The following is a 26,526-nucleotide window of genomic DNA, read 5'->3' as shown; positions in this document are numbered from 1 at the left end:
AACTTGAAAGTAAAGGTACTTTCAAGATTTCAGATTCATTCATTAAGTATCAGATATTCATGACCGAAAAAGATCATAAACAATATATTCGATTCAAACCTTAGGGGAAAGGTTGAGAGCATTGTGTGTTTGAATCAATAAAAAAAAAACTTTTTTATTGACATCTAAACATATGTATATGAAGAAGAATAGGAAGAAATAGGATCTGGGTATTAACAGGGCTCATAACCTGTCGAAGGCTGGTGAAATGATCACTTTACACACGTGCAACATTTACCACTCTACGCATGATTGACAACCACACTACTTAGATTTTTTGGAGCTCCTTGATATATGATCAATCTCATGACACAGTACATATGAGTTCACAACAGCCATCTATGTTGGATTGGGAAATTTTTTACTAAGCACATACCCTTTAATCTGTTATTAGACTTCACTTCACACAAATCACTTTACATACGTGCAAAATTCACCATTCTACAAACGATTGACAACCACACTACTCAATTTTTTGGAACTCCTAGATCAATCTCATTATACAGTTTACATGAGTTCACAACAGCCATCTATGTCAGATTGAGAAAGCTTCTGTTGTGAACTCATATCGCTTACTCCTTTCACGAACGTCATAAATCAAAAATCGTAAATTTCCAGTTGTGCATGTTTTTGGAATGCCCAGAAAATGTACTATATCCCAGCAAATGAAGCATATTTTTTAATTAATATTTACCCCCTACAGGGCAGAAAATGTTGTTTTTGCATTTTGAAGAAAATCTATTGTTTTTTCTTTTAATAAATTAAATATTTTTCAAATGGAGAAAAAAACCTTCAGGTTTTACCTAAAAAGATCTGTTGCACAGTAAAAATTTCAATAAGTGGCTCGATATTTATTTTAAATACATTGTGTTACATTTTTAAACTTTAAAAACGTTCTCCTGAAAAATCAAGTTTTATTTTTATTTTATGACGTTCTTGAAAGGAGTGAGCGATGTATTGTGTCATGAGATTGATCATATATCTAGGAGTTCTAAAAAAGATTAGTGGTGCGGTTGTCAATAATGGGTAGAATGGTGAATGTTGCACGTGTGTAAAAAGATCACTTAACCAATCTTTATGACAGGTTATAACCTGCCCTATAAGTACCCAGACATCTATATTTTCGTCATGTATGTCGAGATGTCAAAAAATGTAAAAATAACTTTTAAATTGAGAAAACCCAGATTTGTGAACATTTAGGAACACACGCTAAACGTTGTGAAAAAAAAACATTGAGGATCGTTGACCGGACGTCGTGCGACACAGGATATAAAAATGTCGTAAATAATACGTAAATACGACAACCGTGTCACCTGCCATTTTGGTCAAAGATTATTAACTTAATGGATGTCGCCGACGAACGACCTCCAACTATACCATAACCCCTGTCGTCTACATCTACAAGATCGCGTATTCATGTAGCAAAACCAAACCGTCGATCGATAAGTCAAATGATGTGTGAAAGGTGTGGACATGAAACTACATCTCAACTTGTAAGCACTGAAGGTAAATGTGGTCGTGAAATTAATCACACGGATGATAGCACGATCAGATTGATAGTACTTGATGATATTCCACTCACGGGTGGTAAAAGGCGCAAGAAAATAATTTTCAGATATATTTATTCATCTCAAGATTTTATTATTGATATCTTAATACAGATGAAGATTAAGTATGGGAATTTGTAGGGCTTAGAGCTTAGAACCTATCATTGGCAGGTTTGGATTATCACTTGAAAAACACATTACCAAACTTTCGGAAATTGTATTTATGCTCCAATTGAAAACATGTCGGTGACATCAATAGTTGAAATAAGTAAGTATTTATTTGTAGAAAACCTTCGTGATGTGTATGAGATATTTTTTTCGAGTTATTTTACATACTACATATGAGATGGATGAATCACTTTCAATTATAACACTTATTTTTTGACCAGTTTTTTAATATGAAATTTGAGTTCGGTGGTTGTCAATCATGGGTAGAATGGTGAATGTTTTACAGTATATCAGATATACCAGTCAACAACAAGTCTTAAGCCCTGTAAATCCCCACACTTCATATTCTTCCAACACTTATCCGAATCCAACGGTGCATAGGGCACTGAATCGCATCGAAGTAGTGTTATCAAGTATAGCAAATATTTGAAAGTGGTCAGGTCAGGAGTCAGAATAATTGGCGGGTGAGTATGAGGAGATGCAAGAATGTCGAAGGGTCGGAGATCGTTTGCAAAGACAGCTTGGTGTGGCATTCTATTCTCTCTGCCTATCCCTGCGGGTAAGCAGCGTGACGGTTAGTTAGTGATTGCAGAAATCTTCATTTTACATTGCGGGACTGATAGTACAGTATATAAGGTGAGTAACTATAATACTTTGTAAGAAAGGGCATCGCGATGTTTATCCGCATATCGAATAATTGCATTCTTACAAAGGCGCAATATGGAACGGGAAAAGATTTTATCAAATAAGCTCCGCGATTGCCTTTATGATTTATGGCGTTACGATGTACAGGATCCTAATACATTTGTGCATTAGCGGTACGCCTGACCTAATACCGAAAGTTCAAACCGGCTAATGGAAAGACCACAGCTTATTAGAGGAACAGGTTCGCGGATGGGTCCTGCCGATTGATCAGCGTTTGTATTCGAGATAAATCTGATAAAATATCGTTTACACCTGTATAACGTTCAATTTATTTGTGTACCCTTCGAAGAAGAGTTATTATGTAACAACGGTCAGCCGATTAATCGTTAGAATGCTGAGGATCTATATATCGATTCTGGTAAGCGCGGTCCGTCGATATACCGACGATGATGCTAGTATATTTTGGCGGTGCAGCAGGGAGGTTTTGTCGCACCGTGCGCATTTTTAAACTTCCGATACGTCAATAATATTCACAAATAAACAAATTTAACTAATTTTTAATGAAAAATAGAAAATATATTTTTTTTTTACTCTTACTACTCTGTAGGCTAGACATTCTGGCCCGTATGATTCTAGTAGGCAGCTCCGTGGGCCACAATGTCTGGCCCGGCGCGGGTATAACTTTAATCACTGATTTCTCTATCACCCAAGTATATTCTACCAAAAAATATTTCAGATAAATACAGTTAATTTTAATTAACATGGTCATACAAATTGCCAGACAGTGTCCCAAAATTAGGTAGCCAAAATATTTATATTATTGGTAGAAAAACGTCGCATTTTTTTTATCGGAGCAGCTGATCAGTTATGAGAAAAAATTATCAGAGTGGAAATGGTTAAAATATTGGTTTTTTTTTATCGCCCTTGCATTGTCGGATGCATCCAATAAAGATGAAGTCACTGTCAAACAAACCAACGCACGAAAATGTTTGTTATACTCAAAATAGTGATAGTTATGTTGAAAATATATCTGCCAATCGGAGGATGCGCTTCTCGTCAGTAAAAACTCCGAGGACGAGCCAATTTCACACAACCTTGACATATTCTTGTGAATAAGATGTTTTCTTCTTAATTTACAGATCAAAACATCCAGATTCCCATTTATAACAAAAAATTCTAGTTGTAAAATATTCCTAATAAAAATAAGCTATTCAATATATCTACCGAGTAATAAAATTCGCAATTTTCAATTATTGATAACTGGTTATGGTAATAACGTGTGAATTGATTAGCCTTTAATTCAGTGATGATATAACTGATTAAAAATAATTTAATAATTGTAACGAATACAGCAAATTGTCACCAAATTTATTCGACAGAAAGAAATCACAATTTTTCCAATCGCCAAAGGAAGTAAGCGATTACTTTAAATACCAAAATTATACCCTTTAATTTGTATCACCAGTCACAACTCGGAATATTGTGTGTAACATGGCGTCATTAGCCCATAAGAACTTCCCTTGTCTCAGTAGACGCAAGGTCAGCTGGTCCTGAGAAGCCTTATATGGATGACGCTATGAAGGCCTCGAGAGGTTCCTTCTGCCCCAATTTAGCACCAATCAACACCTATTTATGTATCATACATTATAATTACGATTTGCAATTCAAATTCAAGCTTTTACAAATTAAATTTAACCCCAGAATAAAACCTGTAATATTGTCTAGTAACTACATATGTAGGTATATTATTTTGATGGAATTTAGTTCGAGGATACATACATCGGGAGACATTGGCTGTCCAAATGTATAAAAGTATGAAGACGCGAATTACTAAAAATGAACAATTAGTTGAATTATTATTTACAATTAATTTTAAATACTTTTTGATATTTACAGATACAAATACATACAAGAATTTCTAAAAAAATACAAATCTTGCAGGTAAGGCCTGGCAGGTTTAATTTCGTGTGAATATTTAAGGCAAAACATCGAGAGAGAGAGAAATAACGTTTCATAAAAAAATGTCGAATACATATTCCAAATGCCTTCTTGAAAACCCGAAGCTATAAGGTAATGTGCGAGGGAATGAACCTCGGGCATAAATGTACGCGAGCATAAATTAACCAATAAAACAAGCAACCACGTACAACAATTTGTATGTAAAGTTAATTTTGTTAACTTTCATAAATAACACATCGCTGAAGTGGGAAGTATGAGGTACTCGTAATACCTCAAAGCCCGCCCTAAAGATAATCAAGTACGGAGATTTAATAGCGTTAATTATTTTAAAAGACCCTTGTACGATGTTTACAGATAATGGATAAACTTATAATAGAATCACGCGTCTAACCCTGCGCATAGCGGACGGGAATGCAATATGCAGATACACGTGTAATTAATATTACGCATCCCACGGAACTTATTAATAACAAATATGCCGGCCAGCCCCCCGACCTTCTCCCGGCAGATTATGGAAGATTCGATAGGGTCAATAAATATCGCGAAATGATGCTAAATCTCTCACCTCCAGCCGACCTCGGAGGGCAACGCAAGCGCGGGTAATCGTTATAGCGAGATTCGATTCGCTTGTGCTATCTTCCGATATTCCGACTCGGATATCGGCGGATACACGATTCACTCTTATTTTCGTTGCGCTCATTCATACACCCGTATTTTTCTCTGCGCAAAGTATTTAAATTTCACGATGGATATTACTCGCTATTACAAAAATGATTTAAATTTAATCCGATTCCCTTCGAGACGTCCATATTAATGGTACGGCTAACGTGATAAGCATATAAATGTCGTGTAATCTGATCGGAAGCTGTAATCAAGAACCGCGCGCATTAAAAGTGCGGACTTTGCCGATCGGGGATCGTTTATTACGGGAGTAAACTGGGTTCACACGACAGAGGCAAATTATTGGCAGCTTTATTGATGCATTAAATAATATAATTGACAAAATGGAGATACGAGTCTCCGCAGCGAGGCGTTCGCGATTAATTGATTGGGAGACAAAGATGGTAAGCCGCGAAATGACTAGTCTCTGCTGAAATACGGAGCAATGTACGAGTACGTTCAACACAGTCTTTCCAACTGTCGCTTGTTATCAATATTGGATATTTATGTATTTTTTACTAAAGGAGCTTTTATTGATTATCGGGTTGTGTTCAAACACTTGACCAACTGACACGAGCCGCGCTAATCGGTAATTATAGGCAAACGAGTGGTACCGGCGAGGAACTTGATATCGGAGCATCGGACATATCGAGAGATAGTGAACTACACTTGAACACTAATAAAGAGTTTCTTCTTTTGCATAATTCCGCCCACATATAAGCAGTATTTTTTTTTCAATTAAATCATAATTTAAATGCCTAAAGGATATTTTACAATGTAAGTATACAAACGGTTGTAAGATATACTGTATATGGATTCCAGATGGGCAACAGTGTTTTAAAGAATGATTTGGAAATGAAGTGGAAATAATGTGTTTTTACATCAGAAGTTTATAAAAAGAAAACCCAGATTTCATTTTACAAGTATATTTTATAACTCCTATAATTTTCGCGGAATATTTATGGGCAATGATAATCTAGGTAAGATACACAGTAAAGGAGACGGTGATTTGTCGAATCGCCATAATTCGCTATCCTGACATGCAGATAGATGATTGCAATAATTGTTCCATTATAATTGCTGCCCGTACAGTGTACATCCCTTAGCCTTCAGCCGACGATAACTTGGTCCCGAGACTGCTGGCCGCAGGGCACGCGGGGAGGCGGGGAGGGGCAGGACCAAGATGCAGCGGGAGATGAAAGGGAAACGAACTGGTTCAGTAATACCAAGTGCTGAGAGCTGTTAATCAACTCGCATGGCGTGGCTACTCGGAGCGACACTGCCGCATATTGATCTCTCATCGGCGGCGAAGGCGAGATGACCAAGTGCCCGAGAGTAAGAGAATTACTAGTAATCTCGAGCGAGTCGATTTATGGAAGGGTCGCTTATCAGAATCTGACTTCGAGGATTAATCTCACTTTTATGATCTGATACCGTCGTGACGCCTGATCGTGACTAATTGGACATATCCACATTGCCACTTGACTTGAACCATTAAAAGGTCCCAAAACATTTCCGGATCTGATACAGAAGCTCTATCAGCTAAGCCTTCCTAACAGATTACTCTTGCATTTAAAAAAAAAATAGTGCGAAAATTATTTTAAAATGTCAAATCGTATCTAGATTTTATAGTGAATTTACATTCAGCAGCTTTTAATGTCACTGCCAATCTAAATAAATACAAATTTAGAAAACCATCATCGACTTTGTAGAAGTGCCCCAGTGTCGGCAGTGAAAGGGATTAGTATATAGTTAGTTAGATAGTTCAGTTAGTCAGCTAGCCCTAACACAAAGTCCTAACTACGACACAGAAAGACAACAGACTAAAACCAGGTCGTAACCCCTAGGATGCTCAGCTTCCACCTTCTTTCGGTTAAAAACGATAGATCCTTTGTATCAAGTTGAGACACCTATGATATATATTAATACATCATCCGTAGGGTAAATAACCCAAAGCCTGGTATAACAACTAATAAAATAATTTAAAGAAAAACTTCTTCTTTGTCAGCCGTCTCTCCACTGCTGGATGTAAGCATCTTCATTTTTTTTCCAGACTTCTATCGTTTGGGATTTTTCAATCCACTTACTACCCGTGACGGGGACAATGTCATCGGCCAATCTTTTCTGAGGCCGGCCTATTCCTCTCTCTTTAGAATGGTCTTTTTTGTAAAGAAAAACACCTTATTAAAAATGGTTTAGCCTATGATGTTCTCTGTGTTGATCTAGCCATGATTTGTATCATAAAAGTACGAGTACTCGCAACTACTCAAACAGTTTATGATAAACACAACGACAAGGCACGAAGTCGCATCGTGTGATCGATACTCCTCTGCTCCGATGCAGATCGGCTCTCCTGCGCCGTGTTCCAATACAAACAATGAGATCATCGCAATTACCGACTGGTATTTATTTCTCGTCCGATAGCCATCACGCTAAGTGCTCCAAGGGCCGACAGCTGATGCCTGACGGAGGCCGAGAAGTGGGTCACGCGTCGAGATGCGAGAGATGACGGCCGTCGCAATTGCTGTGGGAGAATGCCACCCGCCTCTGAATGACACTGGTCGTTCGTATGCATTTTTTTGCTGTTTCCCCAGTAATTTCCATAACAGAGAGAATGCAGTTTCGCGGTCATAGCAGACGTCTCACGCTTCGATCGGCTACAGCAACTGCTATGGGCAAAGTGATCTTACCAGGTCGCAACCAGCGCACTAAGTTTGGCGAGCGTGTCTTTGCTGTTGTGGGACCGATGGCGTGGAATGCTCTTCCACCAGCGGTTAGAAATAGTGAGAGTGAGATGATCTTTAGAAAAAAACTTTCCACTATCTCCTTTTCCGCAATTCATTCACATTAGCTTTTAAATGTAAATGTAGCTTTAAATGTAGCTTTTAAAGGTAAATTCACAGTAAAATCGGGATGAAATTTTATGTTGTTTCACATTTTCAATAAATTTCGCACCTTAATTCAAAACAAAAATTGCTTTGCAAGAGCAGATTTTTCAGGAAGCCTAAACGCTTCTGTATCAAATCTGGGCATGCGGTGGGACAGCTTTCAATAACTCATTCACATTAGAGCAGTATTTTACTATAATAAGATAATTTATAACATAAAGTATCCGAATTTAAACTAGCTAACCATCACGCCGCTTCCCCATAGGGGTAGGCATAGAGAATAGAACACTACACCAATCTTTTGTCTTTGCATACAATTTTCACCTCTTCCGCATTGCTACATCTTCTCATGCATACACGCCGACTATTCCGACTCCTGACCTGACCATTTTCAAGTATTTCAAAAGTTTTTAAAGTTTTCCTCAGTCTTCCTCTGCTTCTATCACCAACCACATTCGCCTCATAGATTTGATAGAAAGGATAATAATACAAATGTATTATTATTAAATAGGGCTCACAACGCCATTTGATTATTGTGATACTCTATCGCAGTGACGAAAAGAGGTAAGCCTGAGCAGAAAGCGGTTCAACGACAAGTTTTTAAGTATCTGTGTGCGTGGAGCAAATTGACAATCTATAATTTGTTGGAGATATCAATCACATTGCATAGTCATTATCAACTTTCCATTTTTATTCCATTACTGTGGCATGTCGACTGACATTAAATGGTTATAATAACAAATCTCTCAGATTGCTAACAAATCAAGTTATATATAAAAACTAATCGGACGACTTTGCTAACAAGTGATTTAAAGCAAATTTTAATCATTTATATTTTCTCCATATTTTTTTTAATACACGTATCCTAGTACCTGAAATAATTCGACAAACAATCTTGAACGCATAAACTAAAAGGATCTGATAACTTACGAATTTCATTGAAAAAACATAGATGTCACCAATAAAGATTTCATTAAAAAGCTGAAAGGATTATACACAACTTTTCGAAATTTGGGTAACGTGATTGTCAATTAAAAATGGTGGATTTTACACAGAATTTAGAAATTTCAGTCATGAATTATAAGTAACTTTAAACGTAAAGAGTAAATCCACTCATAAGTAGGTATAGGCTACAAAATTTATAAAGTTGAAGCCTAAGTAGGGCCATGATAAGCGGCGTTGCATAAGCCGTAGCTAGATTTCGTTACGTAATTGACGTTAGGTAATTCAAAAAAATCGTAAGGCCGGTTGATATCCATACTCTTATATTCCCATCCCAATAAATGATAAAATCTTCATGTATAATCAGATATCAACCTTTAAAAAGTTTTTTCGATTAAAAATAAAATACCAAAAAGTAGATAGAAAATATCAAAGATGGTGAGAACAAGGTACCAAGGCCAGGAGACTAAAAGATGCAGAAGATGTTCGTCAAGAGACGGCCTATCTCGGCTCCTATTAGTCAGCTCAGTGGCCGGGCGCGTGAGATAACACCCCCACCCGCGGGCAGATTCCCTTAGAGATATCGGTAACGACTGCAACAACTCATTATTGTTTGCTTCACGCCGCGCCGAGGTACGCGGCCGCCTCTCCTAGGTAAACCGCGGAAAAGAAATAGAAAAGAACAACCACAAAATACTATTATACATATATCTAACATCTTCAGAAATCAATTGCAAATGAATAATCCTTAAAAGCTTTCTCAAACCATTCATAGATGGCTCCAGTTCACGCAAAATGCCCATGAAATTTATGAAATATGTAGCAGTTCCAAAAATTTGAGCAGTGTGGCTTTTTTTAATGGGAGTTGCATTTATTATTTACCTTGCTAAGGTTTATATATCAATTAGTGGATATTTGTTTCTTCCAGCTAAATACGTGTTTTATTTTAATCTGTGTTGGGAACAGGAGGGAAAATCAAGTGTGCGCCAATCAGGAACTTCTCAGCATTTGCTCATTGCTGGGAGAAAACCATGTAAAACTCCTCAGGAGAAGCCGGAATGTTGACTGTCGTCAATAGGCCTTCCGTTTCACTTGAAGAGGGTTTAGCATTTTGTGTCCTAGCTTGGTTTATGGTGCCAATATCTTTCACTGTAATATTTTGTATCATGTATGATATCACCTCTCGTGAGAGTTCTTTATGTACTAACACGGATCCGATGTCGGATAGGTCCTCACCCAGGCTCCTGCAACACGCCTTCAGCTGTTGTCTTTGAAAGAATATTGTGGTTGTCAATTATGGATAGAATGGTGAAAGTTACACGTGTGCTTAGTGATCACTTAACCGGCTTATGACGGGATATAAGCCCTGTACATACCTAGATTTTCATATTCTTCTTCATCTATGTTGAGATGTCAAAAAGTAATCACGACGAGTTAAAGAACCGAAGACAAATACAGCTTATAAATAAAAACCCTATGATCCAAGGCAGAAAAGTCGCTTGGCAAGGTATCAACGCAGTACGTAGATAATGATTTACCCAGCGCGCACCACACCTATGGACTATTTAATATCTCCGCATACAAGGATACGAGTAAGTGCTAGTTGACAAACTAGTTAGGTACCCGAGGACGCTCTTTGTGGACTACAGAAAATAAATAAATCGAGAATAATATAATAGAGGGATACCCCCTGAGATTACACAGGATATTATCGCGGAGGTGACTACTTTACCGACCAGGGTTCAATACGCTGTTCACTTTGCATGATCAGTTTGCTATAGAGTCAACAAGAAGACATAAATTAACGATCTTTATAGCCTGTATTGTATATCATTTAAACAAATTATACCGCTGTAGAATCATTGATAGATAATATATCGAGAAACTTTATATCTAGAAATAAAATCAACATTATCGTAGATATCCGACACAATTAAAAATTCCGTCGTGGATCTTATCTAGCCATTTACAAAGGTATAGTTGAATATTTACAAATTTACCACGATGCAAAGGTACGAGCACTATACACTCATAACGTAGGAATATATTATTGGCACCGAGGTATTTGCCTTCATATACGAGGGATATTATTTGAGATATATCGATACAGTTTACGCTCAAGACCTGACTAGGCTGACAAAATATTTCAACACTTAAACACAAGCTGATTTGCAATCTGTGTATTGTATTCGCAATGCGAACTAAGGACTTTAATGCGATCAAAACGAAATCTATTAATGTCGAGTGCGTCGATGGAGAGTTCAAATCATACAATAAGTTGGAATTTCTATCTTGAAAATGTCATTTTGGTAATACATTATCGTTAACCTACTCAAAACGATATTGAGATGTAGTTTAATCTGCAGACAATTTTGAAATAAACTACGTTGCAATATTTTGCGTTTAAAACAGGTATAAAATTATTGGATACTCATGCAGTTGCGGAATTGCACAATTGCTTAAAAGAGTGGGCTAATTGCGCGTAGATTTATGTTTTGTTTTAATAATCAGGTAGCAATAAAAAACTGAAAGCAACGTTTACTGTCGCGGTATTAAAACGCAGTCATCAAAACTGTAGCAACCATAATGGTAATAATTCAGTTTTTAGAGCAGAAAGTATTCAAAGAGTACTTAGTTAATGGCTATCCCAATGCGGTCGCAGACTGGGAGAAATTCGTATCGTTCGTAGATAATGAGATCATTTTACTATGGAGGTCAGGAATGATTGCAGAAAAATGTATTGTAGAAAGTCGTAATGGGCAGAAAATACTTCATAAAGATAATGACAAACTAAATCACTTTTTCATTGATTTTAAACAATGCGTCCTAGTACAATCGCGAATATAAACAGTCCCTTGATAGAATCAGTTTTCGATCGGACGAATAAACAATTGTATTAGAAGACGTTATTAAAATTTGAAAATACAAAAAAGTCCCTCTCCAAGCACAAGAGCTCGGTCTCTTTTTTGGAGAGGCTCAGCGCAGCTAAAATTATAAGATTGTAATAAGAAGAAATGTAAAGAAATTGTTTAAAATTTTATTTAAAAAAATAATAATAATAAATAAAATAAAAAAATTAAAAATTAAAAATAAAATCTCATCTGCATCTAGGCAATACATAAAAATATAAAAGAATGTATTAAAAATAAATATCAAGCCACTTATTGAACTTTGTACTATCCAACAGATCTTTTTAGGTAGAACCTGAATGTTTTTTCTCCTTTTGAAAAATATTTAGTATACTTTAAAAAATATATTTAAAGAATACCTTTTCTTCAAAATGCATAAACAACACATTCTACCCTGTAGCGGAAAAATATTAAGTTTAAAATATGCCGCTTTTGCTGGGATATAGTACATTTTCTGGGTATTCCGAATACATGCACAACAGAAAATTGATATATGACGTTGTTGAAAGGAATGAGCGATATATGGTGGGACTATTCCAATAGTATTAACTTACTCAAACGTTTGACGTATGATCTTTATTTTTGAACTCAAAAATATATTATGTATGAGTTTAGCCATGATAGGGGTGACCGATGTAATCCTAGTAGTTCAAATCAAAATAGGACTATGCCGGACTATTATAGCGAGACTTGTAACAGACAAGCGATGGACTTGTGACACACATCATATGTAATCAAGTGGCGTCTACGGATAGGAAGAAGATTAATGCAAGTGAAAAACTAACGTAAGATGGACAGGTGACCCAAACAAAGACTATCAGCTTCGAATGAATATGAACACTACGAGTACACAACTGTATTGTAACTGCAGACAGTTGGTAGAATTCTATTTTGAATTTGGGTAATATACCTAAAATTAAACAAGGTTATTGGATTAAATTCTACTTTTATTTAAATATATACAATGATGTATATTGTGACGCGTTTCGTCTTATTAAGAGATGAGTTTCAGATGTCATGAGAAACATTATCATGTGTTTGATAATGTCTTAATAAGACGAAACGCGTCACAATATACACCACTGTATATATTTATATAAAAGTCAGCCCCCGTAGTGTCCTGGGTTCGATTCCCAGGGGGGTTTAAATAAAAATAAGTGATTTTTTCACTCTACTATTTATTCAATATTACCCTGGACTGGTACCTGAATCAGAGGGCTGATCACCTTTCCTTCATGTGGTCATGATCAAGATAACACTGCGTTTATATGATGTAGTGCCTTATGCACCATTGGGTGCAGATGAGGGGTTTTTTAAATAAAAGTAGAATTCAATCCGATAACGTAGTTTTATTTTTGATATATTACGATAACGTTGTTTATTTTTTTTTATATATTACCCAAAAATATTACCATACACAGAACTGCTTACGTGGATGGATTTCTAAGAGACTTAGTTCAGGAATAGACGTCTGAGAGTTTGTGCAAATAAAGACCAAGGCAAAATAGCAATCAATAGATTGTCTCTTAACAGTAGGAGAAGTCTTGCAATAAAGTATCCTACCTTCTTGCTGGTCGCCTGGGCCCCCCCACGCGGGGGTCCTCCTGGCCCGGGCTGCGCCCCTCCTGGAGCGAGCCTTGTCTTCGCTATTTATCTTGTCTCTAGTGGGCGGAGACGCCGAGGACACCGGCTGATCTGTGTAAACTGAAACAAAAAGAAACAAATAAATAAGCATAAATATGTTATACGTCCTTCTTTTTTTCAAATAATAGAAAGGGGGCACAGCAGGAAAACCAAAAATATGTAATAAAATAAAAGAAAGAATAAACCATTTACTAAGCTATAATCGATACGTTTATCATTATAGATAAATTTATGATAGATCTTATTATATCGTAGTCGTACAGGAGAAAGTGACCAACTAACAAAACGTAAAATGTTCAGGAGGGCCATTTAAGTCACTTTTGGCTGGCAAGAAAGTAAACATCAATGCAGTTAGTCATTTTTAACATGTCAATATATAATACTACCAAGTTTAAAACCCTTGGGGATTTTTTTCCACGGTAATATAAGCTAGTAAGATATCAAATAGTCAATGATCACGCTTTTGTAAGAAATGCACTTGGTCACTTTCTCCTGTATGACTACGATATACGAGATGAGGTTTCGATTTTATCTCCTTAATATTCATTTTGCGATTCAAAGGACTCTACATTAAATATAACTGATGCCTTTTTTTGTCTGTCTCCATGGTGTAATGGTAAGCATGTTTAGCCACCGTGCTGGAGATCCCAGGTACGATTCCCAGAAGGGGGGCGATAAAAAGTATTAGTTATTTTAAGCTGTAATATTTATTTAATATTACCCTGGACTGGTCCCCGAATCACAGGAGTGATCATCTTGTAAGTAACGATCAAGATAACACTGCGTCAATACGATGCAGTGCCCTTTACACAATTGAGTGTGGGTAAGGGACAGAATGGTATATTATACACAGAGAAGCTAATGAGCCTTGCGATTTAAACATGTCCGAAAAAAATCGAAGGGAAGATCATAATGAAATGCGTTTTCGTGAATAAAATAAAGAGTTTCACAATATATGCGTTTATATCATTAAAATATAAAATGAGATAAATGTTAGTTCACGTACCGTAGAACGGGGCTACTTGAACATCGATGTGTTATTTGAGCCCAGTACAAAAAAATATTTTGATCGTGGTCTCGATCGAAGTATCGTGACAATAAGTGTCACCTGCAAGGAAAACAATGAATCATGTCGATATGTTCATTATTGTAGACCAAATACGTTTTTTTTTACTGGGTTTAAGTAACACATCAAAGTTCAAGTAGCCCCGTTCTACGGTAATGCGTTAGTTATACGGCGATAAACAAGATGGAAGGATCAAATCAGAGTTAACATGGAGCTTAGTTTTAATTACAATCCCCGGCTATGATAATGGCGGCCTGTCAAAATGACATACTGCTAACTATCAAATAACTAAAGAGGAATTAAGTAAAGGGGCTCCCGGCAACATAACAGACCCACCCTGGCACCAACTTTACCATTATTGCAGTGGTTCCCAAACTGTTTTAGTTCAGCGCCTCCCAGGAGCTTTTAAAACACAAATAAAGTATGCACAACATTTTTAATGTATCAAAATACTTGTTCACAAATCTGAATTATCCCCAATTACACGAGTTATTTTAAATGTATTAATTTTTAAATCGAACACTTTAGTTATTTTATATATTGTTTTTTAACATATCAACAAAGATGAAGAAGAATATGGACCTCACATACAAATGAAAGAGTTTCTTCTCAATAAAAAGTATCTTGTGAAATTCTAGCAATTCAAGAACAATGTTTCGAAATTGGATCATATATACCTATACAAATTCCAAGAATTTGAATAGTGTGGTTGTCAATCACGGGTAGAATTGGTGAATGTTACACGTGTGTAAAGTAATCACTTTAACCAGCGTATGACGGTCGTCAGCCCCGTAAATGCCCAGACTACCATATTCTTCTTCATCTTTGATGAGATGTCAAAAAATAATAAGGAATCTAACTCCTATAATTGGAGATAATCCAGATTTATGAACAAGTATTTGGACACACGCAAAATGTAAATAACCATTTTGTTAGAATGTCGTAGAAAGATGCATCGAGGTTCTTTATAATTGTTACAAAGAGTGGTGTATGCATAATTAAATAAAAAAATATTCGAAACATTAACAGTAATCAAATGTCTGAAAAAATACCCAGTGTATATATGCAAAGTTTTTGTTTGAAATGAAAAACGAATTAATTGTTTCTTCGTCCCACATTTCAGCGAAAGGTCGCACGATGTACATTAATGTCGATTTTCATAAATTATTAATCAGCCTGAGAGAATAATTATTTATTTTTAAGATAAAATCAACTAGTTATGTTTAATAGAAGAGAGATTTTTTTACTAGTAAATTATATTATGCATGTAGGCAACGTTTTAACATAGATGAAGCAATGATAAGAAAGTATTAAATCTTTATATCCGAATTAACCTCAATAGACAATCGATTCATTACGATCTAACTTTTAAATTTGAACAAATTCGTAATATTATGTTGCCTTAAATTCACGAGAAGAAAAAAATAAGATGAGTTAATAAGCAGCATGGAGCAAAAAATATGGATATTTAATTTCAAATTGGATTTTTTGTTTAAATTATATCAGATAATAAAAATAAATCGGATAATATATCCTACTAAAAAATAAATAAAAAACTTGTGTATTGGATTGTAAAAAATATTCTCAGCTATTTTAATAAACCGCTCACTCCTTTCAAGAACGTCATAAATCAAAAACTTGATTTTTTAGGAGAACGTATTTAAAGTTTAAAAATATAATAAAATGTATTAAAAATTAATATCAAGCCACTAATTGAACTTTTTACTGTGCAACAGATCTTTTAAGGGAAAACCTGAAGGTTTTTTCTTCATTTGAAAAATATTTAGTATTAAAAAAAAAATAATTAAACAATACCTTTTCCTCAAAATGCAAAAACAACACTTTCTGCTCTGTAGCGGGTAAATATTTAGTTTAAAATATGCCTCTTTTGCTGGGATATACTACATTTTCTGGGCATTCCGAAAACACGCACAACTGAAAATTGACGATTTTTGATTTAAGACGTTCTTGAAAGGAGTGAGCGATACGAGTTATTTACAAGGCATTATCAGAAAATATCCACATCATCAGACCATTTTTGTCGTGGATATTTTGAAAGCGCAGCGAATTTGCAATTTTCGACAAAAATAACAACCTGCTGAGTGGTAAATATTACTGTCGGAAATTATCATCCTTTCAGAAGCACACTGTATGTTACATACCTAAAAATACTTTAGTTTGATTATTGATCTGGCATTAGACTTTTTTAATGCTACAAAACCCACCCGCGTTTATACATCCTTTGTAGACGTACAAACATATAATCAATCTTATAAAAGAGTCTGCGAGAATTAAAATTAAAGCAACAAAATTGAAGACGCGAGTTGTACGACCTGAAATTCAAGGATACATTTTGAATGTGGCAAGTTAAATTTAAAATAATTAAACTCCGAGACGGATCGATCTTATTGTAATTACAACACCCACTCCTGGCACCGACATTGATCGATATAAAGTTGTCTTACTTGACTATCGTTTGACCTAATATTTCTAGCCAGTCAAATATATGCAATTAGGGTCAATATATTACCTTTTGTTGGCAAAGTGTGACTCTGCTACTAGCCAAGAAAAGCTCCGTCAGAATTTAGTTCAGAGATATTAAAATTGTAATGAACTAAGCAGTTGTCGTAAATCAATTACAACAATAATGTAGTACGTCAGGAGGCAACTAGAAAACTATTCTCCATGTTACGAAACAAAAGTCGAGCCAATGACGAATTGTCTCGAAACGTTGATTATTAATTGGGCGTATACTACATACGCGTACGTACCGGACACATATCCACCTACTTACTAGCTAAGAAATGAAGTCGAATAAAAATCGTGTACGCGAACTGATTAACAAAAGATCACGTAGCTATATCGATTAAAAGCTAAATTATGACTGATGAATGAAAACCGGAGTGTTAAATTGTAGGTATTCATACGCCACAATAGAAATCATGCCCAAAACGTAACGATAACCTCAATATTGTAATACGACTTTTATTATTTCACACACGACCCTAGGTTACACCGCGGGATTGATTGCATTAAAATAGTAACATTGAATACTTTTCTCCGCTCATGATTAGGTCGTAGAAAAATAGGCTACGTTCATTTTTAATACCTCAAATAAACTCGCTGCATTTAACTCGAATTAGTTGGAAGTTTATATTTTATGAAGATATAAAAAATAACGACTCAATCGTAACGAGAAAAAAAGCAGCGTCATTAGAACTGACACAACGCATGATGGATGAAGCGAGTCAGAAAGTCAGTTGCATTGGAAGCCCGAAGCAATAAACGTATAGCGTTGTCACATCGAATGTCACGGCCGTGATAGATGAGCTTCCTAAATAGCGAGAGTTATTGCGGCGGAGAAATAGATTACCTTCTAATTTCGTCCAATAAATGATATTGCCTAACGCAGAAAGATCAACCGTAGAAAATTAACGACATATTAGATCTGCAGAGAGATTACACCGAAAAGGGTGACGCGAGTTCGTTTGATGAACTCCTACGTGCAAGGACGTAAGCAGAATAATTTGCATTTATTTTTTTATGAATCGGCTAGATGAGAATAAATTACGACCTTCTCCCACGGTGTTCAATATAATGTATTCCAAGTCAAAATAACAATGTACTGAGGCACTGGCCTAAATCTGACATTCATTCAAAGCGACTTGCGACATACTATCGATGATGCGATGATGTACTATGTGAGAAAATAAATGTAGAGTTCGAAGGATCCCAACAAAAATAAACTCAAACAAATATATATATCAGCAAATTTAATCCATAAACGTTGAAAAATTCCTCCTCGTTCCTGAAAAATTTATTTTTTTATCCCATACCCTTTTTTTAAATTTCTGAATGTTTTTTAATAGTTTTTTTTAACATAAATGTGGAATTGTTTAATTGGATTTATTTTTATTAAAATAACTATTTTTGTTAATGTAATGCAAAGTTTATTATTGTTAATGAAACTATTTTTTATAATATACTTTTTTATATGTAAAGCTGTACAATTCCCGAACAAATAAAATAAAATAAAAATTATAAAGGTACTATAGACAGTATTCAAATGAAATGAGTGACGAAGTTACATTATTGAATACAGAAGATTATATGATAACACGATATTGCCAGCAAAATAATATTCCGGGTGTATCGTAAAGTAAAGGTGAGTGCAGTGAGCCACAGGCAGTGCGAAGAGAATAAAGAGAAGACGATGCTAGGAATAGAACTAAAATCCGAAACCAGACAGGAGGAATGCAACTGCGCAGAATGCATTCCTCGCCTCACACGCATGTAACATATTACGGTCTTCCACTCGCGGCTCGCTTTCTTTTCCCTTTGTCGCTCCACATTGGAGCGTAATTAGTACCCAACACCTCGGAAGGGGGACGGACTTAGAAGACAAATAAAATTATCATAAGCGAAGCATAAATAATTATCTCCGGCATTCAAGAGCGGCGGAGAAACGTGGTCGGAGCGAACGCCGCAAAGAAAATAAAAATCCTTCTAGAAAGCGCTTGTCAAGAGAAAAATTGATGATGCTTTCATTGCGTCTTCTCGGCAGACATAACTCGACTGCAGTTTGTTTCGGAAAAGATATAATAAAGATGCCGTATAATAGAAAACGTCACGTAAATCCCAGTGGATGTGAGGAAACTGGCACAGTGTGAGAAATCATTATACGAATGTTCGGGGATTATAAATTGCTTTATTTTGAAGTTGAACATTCCGAACGAGTTAAACATATTTAGATTTTTCGTTGATTCGGATATGTTGAGGCGCCACATAATAGCTTATAATATATGGCGATACACCGTTAACCAATACATAACATCAGACGAAGTAACATTGAAAGCTGTCCCACTGCATTCCCAGATCTGATACAGAAGCATCTAGGCTTCCCGACAGAACCAAAGCATTTTTTAATGCATCAAGTTAAAATTTACAGAAAAAGTGAAACAAAATTGTATCCCGATTTAACTGTGAATTAACATTTAAAAGCTTTCAATATCCCTGTCACTGCCAATCTAAATAAATAGATGCTTGTAAAACATATTTTGTATATCAAAAGCATTGATAACTTTGTGGAATGGTAATAAAAAAAACTCTCCTTATCATCCATTGTCCACTTTGTGTAAAACCACTACCAATTTTCTAAGGAGTACCCCGGTGTAGGCAGTGAAAGGGATTAGTAGAAGTACTAGTAGGGAATCGGATCTAGCTGACTAACTGAAATAACTAAATACTTATTTTATTCACTGCATACACCGGGGCACTTCTAGATCGAAAAACAAACAAAAAAACTTGGGAATGTAAATTAAAATCTGCAAATTGAACGCGAAAACACAGCTGATCTCCGAACAATTGTGAACTCCATCCGCAGACGGCAAGTATCAAGCTCAACAGGGCGGAATGTAAGGGGAACTGAAAGTGAAACCATAGCGGAATTGCGCTTGCGCGGTGCGATGGGAACATTTCGATAGCAAAAGTAATCTACGATTTGCGGCCGATGGCTCTAGATTTATGGGGAAAGTCGGACGCAATAGTAAATCATAACTGCATACCACCATACAGCAACTAGCGAGCCTACCCCGCGCGCAATTGACAACCGGACATTTGATTCAACTAACACGATCGGCTGTAATCATTTTATATTGTGTACCCGTAACAATACGTCAATTGAAATTTCTCTACCGATGAAATATTATTATTGTACATATTTTTCAACACTTTTCCAGTCATGAACTGTTAAATATATTTTTGAAGTAGAATTTTTATTCATCGCCGCCTTTTTGTCCGCCTCCGTATTGTAATGGTGAGCACGCTCGGCTACCGCTCTGGAAGTCCCGAGTTCGATTCCCAGGGGGGGGAGTAAAATAATTAGAAATGATTTCTTCACTCTAATATTTATTCAATATTTCCCTGGACTGGTACCTGAAGCGGAAGGCTGATCACCTTTCATTCGTGTGTTAACAATCAAGATAACACGGTGTTTTTATGATGCAGTGCCCTATGTGCCATTGGGGTGCGGATAAGTGTTTGAAAAAGATGTAGTATGTAGTATTTCTATTCATCGTTTCTATGTAAATAGATAATTTGTAAAAAAAAATATTTTTCATTTGGCACTCAATATACAATATATAAAATGGATTATATCTAAAATCTATATATATATTTGTAAATTTTTTAACCCTTTATGGAACCTACCACATTTTAACTTACAATATGATCAAATTATAGTAATCTCACAATTATATGGTACATGAAGATATCGTTAAATATCGTTGATCCCGTTTTTCAGCGTGGTTTCAAAGGCGGGCGTGTATTCTACTAAACAAAAACGTGGTTAACATTGGATGAATTTTTTCCTTGTCGATTCGGGGAATCACACCGATATTGACTTAATGGAATATTGCAAGGAAAGACGTATGTTAAAATCGAATCGAGACAATAAATCAACAATTTTTATAACGTACATCATAATTAAAACACCCCGAAACGAATCTAAAATGAATTCACGCAATTTGATGCAGAGGTAGCAGAGATCGTTAAAGCCTGTAAATTTTACTCTAAAAAATATTGTTTGATCAATTATTACCGAAAAATAATAAACTATTTTATCACTGAAACTTTTTTCATCCATTTATTCAGTATACATTGCACTGCACACATATGTTCCATTTAATATGACTAAAATTCCATTTCAAAAAGGTAATGGATAAATCAAATATAAATTATGAGTTCAATAATCTTTCAAATTTATATGCCAAATAATTTACTGTGAAAGTAAAATAAAAAAAGAATACTGCACAATGAAAAAAAAGGTAATTTCATTCATTCATTCGGCAGTCACTTTGAGGAAAAGTCTATCCATTTATGTTTTACAAAGTAAATACCACTATTTCTTAAAATCGATTGTGACACGTATTTCGCTAAAATAAGAATGAAGATTTCTCACATCGAGTCGGATCGCTCAGCAAGAATCCTGTGCCCAATTTGTAGACTTAATGATAGACATACATTGTTTTGCAGAAAATCTTTGCTTAAAATCGATTGTGACACGTTTTTTTATGCATTCTGCATCATTTTCAAAAACCATATGTGAGGCTATTCTAAATTTTGGAGTTGGGTCCTTGGGACGTTGAAAATGATGCGGAATGCATCGAAGCACGTGTCATAATAGATTTTAAGAAATATTGGTATTTACTAAGTAAAACTTGAATAAAACAAAGGTTAGTTTATTTTGATTTTTATACTAGCTGAATTTGAATGCATAACTATTTGAATGAATAGTAGATTTTTAAGCCCGTGTGATAATAAACCAGGATTCATAAGAAGTAAACTTATATGTCGTAAACAAAGAACATAAGTGGTAATTGGAGGGGTAATTATCTGAAACAAACGCATTCCCGTAAAATAAAATAAGTTTTATCAAAATCCGTTTCGGACGAGAGGATTGCGTGTCCCCTAAAGTCCACGTGATGGGTGTTTTCAACTCCCAAGAACTTATTTTAAGACAGTGAACATGGCTAGTATAAAAACAATCCATAACATTATGGTCACACACATGTCGTGTGATGTCGCAGAAACATACCCATAGAGTGAAAGGTCTGACTGTTTACATGCTCTCTGCGTCGCGCCCTATTGATCTTGCTACCTTTTGATCAAAAACTCCAAATTGTTCGTAGCAATATCCAGATATCGTACTAGTAGAAAAAGATATTATTTATACATTTGAGGTTATATTTATAGGTTGACGAGATTTTTACTTTACTTCAACATTATAACATACTCAATGATCGTGATACTGTATACAATGATTGAACTGATAAATATTTTATAATTCTCGCTTAAGTTCATTCGTAACTTGTTCGTATTTACAACACCGATAACATTAAAGATAAAATTATAGGTTTAAAAGAAGTATGTTCATTCACCTGTACATTTTTGGGGTTTCATTTTATAAATAATGATTCGTAAGTGACGAGTATATGTTAAAAGAAATAAACATGAAAATAGTATATGGCGATATCCCTTTTATTCAAGTCTTAATTTGACAGTTTAAAGTCATTCTTACGATTTTTATATTTAATGAATGAAGTTGAATGAACTTTCAAATTGGTCCTTTTTGTATTCCCTAATGTGATTCTAGCAACGTCTAGTCCGACCGCTTATCATGATCAAACTTGATGCAGTGGCGTGCGTTATATACTATATGTGTTTATATTTTGTATGTATATATATATATATATATATATATATATATATATATATATATATATATATATATATATATATATAATATATATATATATATATATATATATATATATATATATATATATATATATATATATATATATATATATATATATATATATATATATATATATATATATATATATATATATATATATATATATATATATATATATATATATATATATATATATATATTAACATATATATGTATATATGTACAAATATATATGCACATAGCAGTATCTACCTACCCCACATTATTGGGAAAATAAGGAGAAATGTGATAAGGAAGAAAATTAGGGTAAAACTTTTTTCTTGGCAACAAAACACACATTATTAGAATTTCGAGAAATAAATGAAAGTACTCGTCTATAATTAGTTTTCCGATCAAATACGCTGTTTTTCCTTAGATGAGATATGCTTAATCTTCGGCCCATTTACTCGTTAACATTATTTTATAAAATGTACATTTTTAAATTCAAAGTAATTATAGTTCGTGTAATGGATAAGTGAAAATCTAGTCAAAAACTCTCGGAATCAAAAAGGCCAGGATATCAGGAAAAGATTTTTATATTAAATTTTAAATCTAAATGCCTTCATCTGCAGTGTCTACAGTGTAGACAGAAAAAGGAGCAATGATTGCAAAACTATGAGAATAAATTCTTATTATTAGATTTGTAATTATTTATTATATCGTTAACAAGTTATCGAGTGCTCGAGGATAATTAAGTTACGTTTAATGAACTAGCGCTTAAAGCTCACGTGCTCAAGGCCGTAACAGGAAATCAGGCTCATGAGTATATAATTAAATTTCTGATCATTAAACTTGTCACTTATATTTTCGCAATAAATCTTGCGCGATTTGAATCTCGTCGGTATATTTGGATTTATTGTTGTGACTTCATTAATTATTTGATATATGCTGTGCTCACCCATTATTCAGATCGTCACATCATGTATAATGATTACGTACAATATTATTGTTGTTAAGAGGTGTTATCAGTCATAGCTTTTAATAAAATGGAGTGTTATTCAGCATCCTTTGTATAAAATTCGTTGCATTGAGCTGGACCGTCCGAAACGAGAACTAAGTTTAATAATAAAATCAACCTTTTTTAAAAAACTTTTATGTAGATTTTCAATCTAAAAAATGTTCTCTCGGTTTATTCTCTGACGAAAGTACGATTTTATTTAAAATTTCAAAGTTGTTAAAGGTTTTAATACAACTGAGTTGATTGATCATATTTCGCTAAAATTCAACTTAAAATTACAAAATTGAAGGGAAAACTGATTAATAATTTCAATATTGTAAGACGATTACCGGCAGCTGAAAACGAGTAATTAAAAATATTACTTTACTACGTTACGGTAGGAGATGATAAATTATACGGGAAATTACAAGAGGAATAGATTTAATTAACACTTTCAATAAAAAAACAATTAATCCTACCATCTTTTTAGTTACATAAATAAAAATAAATATAAGAACAGCAAATAAAGTGGTACAAGAGGTGGATGCAGGAATTGAAGATTAGTTGAAGATGAAATTGAATTGAAGATGATTGGCTATATGAGTACGTTGAAGAATACATTCTACATGAAAAAAATACAATTTAGAATTTTTAATGTAGGTAATAAAAAAATTGGGACGTAATGATGAAAATATGTACATTAAAAAGTAAATAATAATTTAACATTTACTTTTTGCACTAAAACGTATTATATATTACTTTTCTAAAGACAAATTAATAAATGAAATACTGTATTCAAAATATTGACTTAATATTACAAGTTTAGTCCACCGGTTGTAGTCGCTAAAATAAGAATGAAGATTTCTCACATCAAGTCGGTTCGCTCAGCAAGAATACTGAGGCCAATTTGTAAACTTAATGATAGACATACATTGTTTTGCAGAAAATTATACATGGAAATACATTAAGCAAATTATAAACATCCTGAACATAAACCAAGCTTTTACACTAATAGAGAGAAGAAAAAAAAACAAAGTAATTAAGTTAATAACGGATGGGTCGTGTCCACTTTGTATGCGAAAGCGAAATTATTTAACTATCAATTCCCAGATTATTCGCTCATCAGCCGACAGAAAAAGATACTGCATTTTTTTATAAAAGGACATGCATATAATCTGAAGGGCAATAAAAACTAGTTCTCAGTGCGTGAGTAAGCGACTCTCTCATCTGCGCCTATTAAAAAAATATTATTTCAGTGCGCGAGAATAGCGATATCAAAAAAGCTCTCTTGACGGTTTGATTATTATTATGATTACGGCGGTATTAATTCCCCATTAGGGGCCCGACTGACCGCGGGGCCTGGCGGGCTCCCGGCGTTCCTCAGTCCAGGATAGTGGTGTCTGACGAAGGTTGACACGCAACACAAGCAATCTAGCGCCGTATTCAGAGCGCCTCATTTTGTGCTATTGTACGAGTACCAGGCCGGACATTTGGACGACAGACATTCCGCCATCAGACACTTGGGCGAACGGATATTTGGCCGAATGCTATCGCTACTTTCGTGCTGTAACAATCTATGTGAAGAGCCTAACTACAAACATACATAACGAGAGAAAAAATCACAGCCCGTCGGCGAAAGCCAAACGTACATTTACATTTTATCACATAAAAATATTATTTTATAATTTGAAAGTACTTTTTAAAATTATCGATTGAGTATTTTCGCAGACTAGTTATATGGGTAATAATAGGGGGTGGTTTTGATATCGAATTTACTTGTAAAATTCATAATTAAAAATATATATAAGTATTTCAGTTTTAAACAAATATTTTCAACGATAATCTGGTAAATGTATCATTTAATAATCATGTTTTTACGTGATTTATTTTTCTTTCGATCAAAACCTGACGTATCCTTCTTATTTTAAATGGCTTCACCATTTTAAATTGGTGTTTCTAATTCGCTCTCGCAATATATCGCCAGCTTAATCCGAAGATTTACCGTATTTCTCTGAAATCCTAAAAATAGTCCAATTATTACACGCTAACGTACGTGATGGGTTACGTAATTGTACTTTAAACTACTGTTGAACTCGAACGAAGAGTAAACTAATAAATAAAAATATACCGAGTTACCTGTCAGTTAAAGTTAATAAACAGCCGAGGTTTGGTACACTGAGGAGGCTAGCCGTTATGAAATGGCCGTTATTTATAGAACTCTATTACGGGATAACAATGAAATTGCCGTCATCACTCCTGCAGGTATCAGGTATCATTATACCGAGATAGATCTTCACAATGCAATGCGATGCAATCTCGGGAATTATAACAGAATGGGGCCATGACAAAGGCAGAATGAGACGCCGCCTGTGTTTTGGGATACTAACTAAATCTCGTGTATCATCTACCAATCAGAACAAACGATATTAAGTCGTTTCATCTCTTCGTGGAGTCAGCAAATCTTTCATAATTTTTATACCTTGGTCCTACACCACGCTAACCAACCACTTCCTGGACGTGTTCCCGGATGTATATACATATATCCGCGTAATTAAATCGTAAAATAAGCGAGTTTCCTTAACAGCGTGATTTCTTATATGGTCTCGGATCGGAACGGGGTGCTAAGGCTCGACCTTCTTCTTTTAGGCTCCATCCATCCCAAGTAATCATCTTTGTTGACTATTGGGTTCAGCTCTCTTCGTCCTCAGGTCCTTCTATCATATACAACGTCACCTAGGGCCTGCCATCGAATCATGTTATCTTTCTGTAGCATCCGTGATTTTTTTGGTCTTCCTCTACATGTCTTTGAAAGAAGATCCATGACAA

General features: G+C 34.9%; 1 protein-coding gene across 5 annotated transcripts in view; it reads right to left on the bottom strand.

Moving 5' to 3' along the window:
• Positions 1–26,526, bottom strand: part of LOC148303793 (uncharacterized) — a 61,582-nt gene that overhangs the window by 17,745 nt on the left and 17,311 nt on the right. For all 5 annotated transcript variants that reach the window (XM_088269375.1, XM_088269372.1, XM_088269376.1 and 2 more), the window contains exon 4: positions 13,321–13,461. In XM_088269375.1, coding sequence (XP_088125501.1) covers positions 13,321–13,461 — 141 coding nt within the window. The remainder of the gene's footprint in view (positions 1–13,320; positions 13,462–26,526) is intronic.

This window comes from Brachycentrus maculatus, unplaced genomic scaffold (genome assembly GCF_059751285.1).
Source record: "Brachycentrus maculatus isolate JH-2025_06_01 unplaced genomic scaffold, ASM5975128v1 h1tg000348l, whole genome shotgun sequence".
Taxonomy (NCBI): domain Eukaryota; kingdom Metazoa; phylum Arthropoda; class Insecta; order Trichoptera; family Brachycentridae; genus Brachycentrus; species Brachycentrus maculatus.
This window is presented reverse-complemented; position numbering and strand designations above follow the sequence as displayed.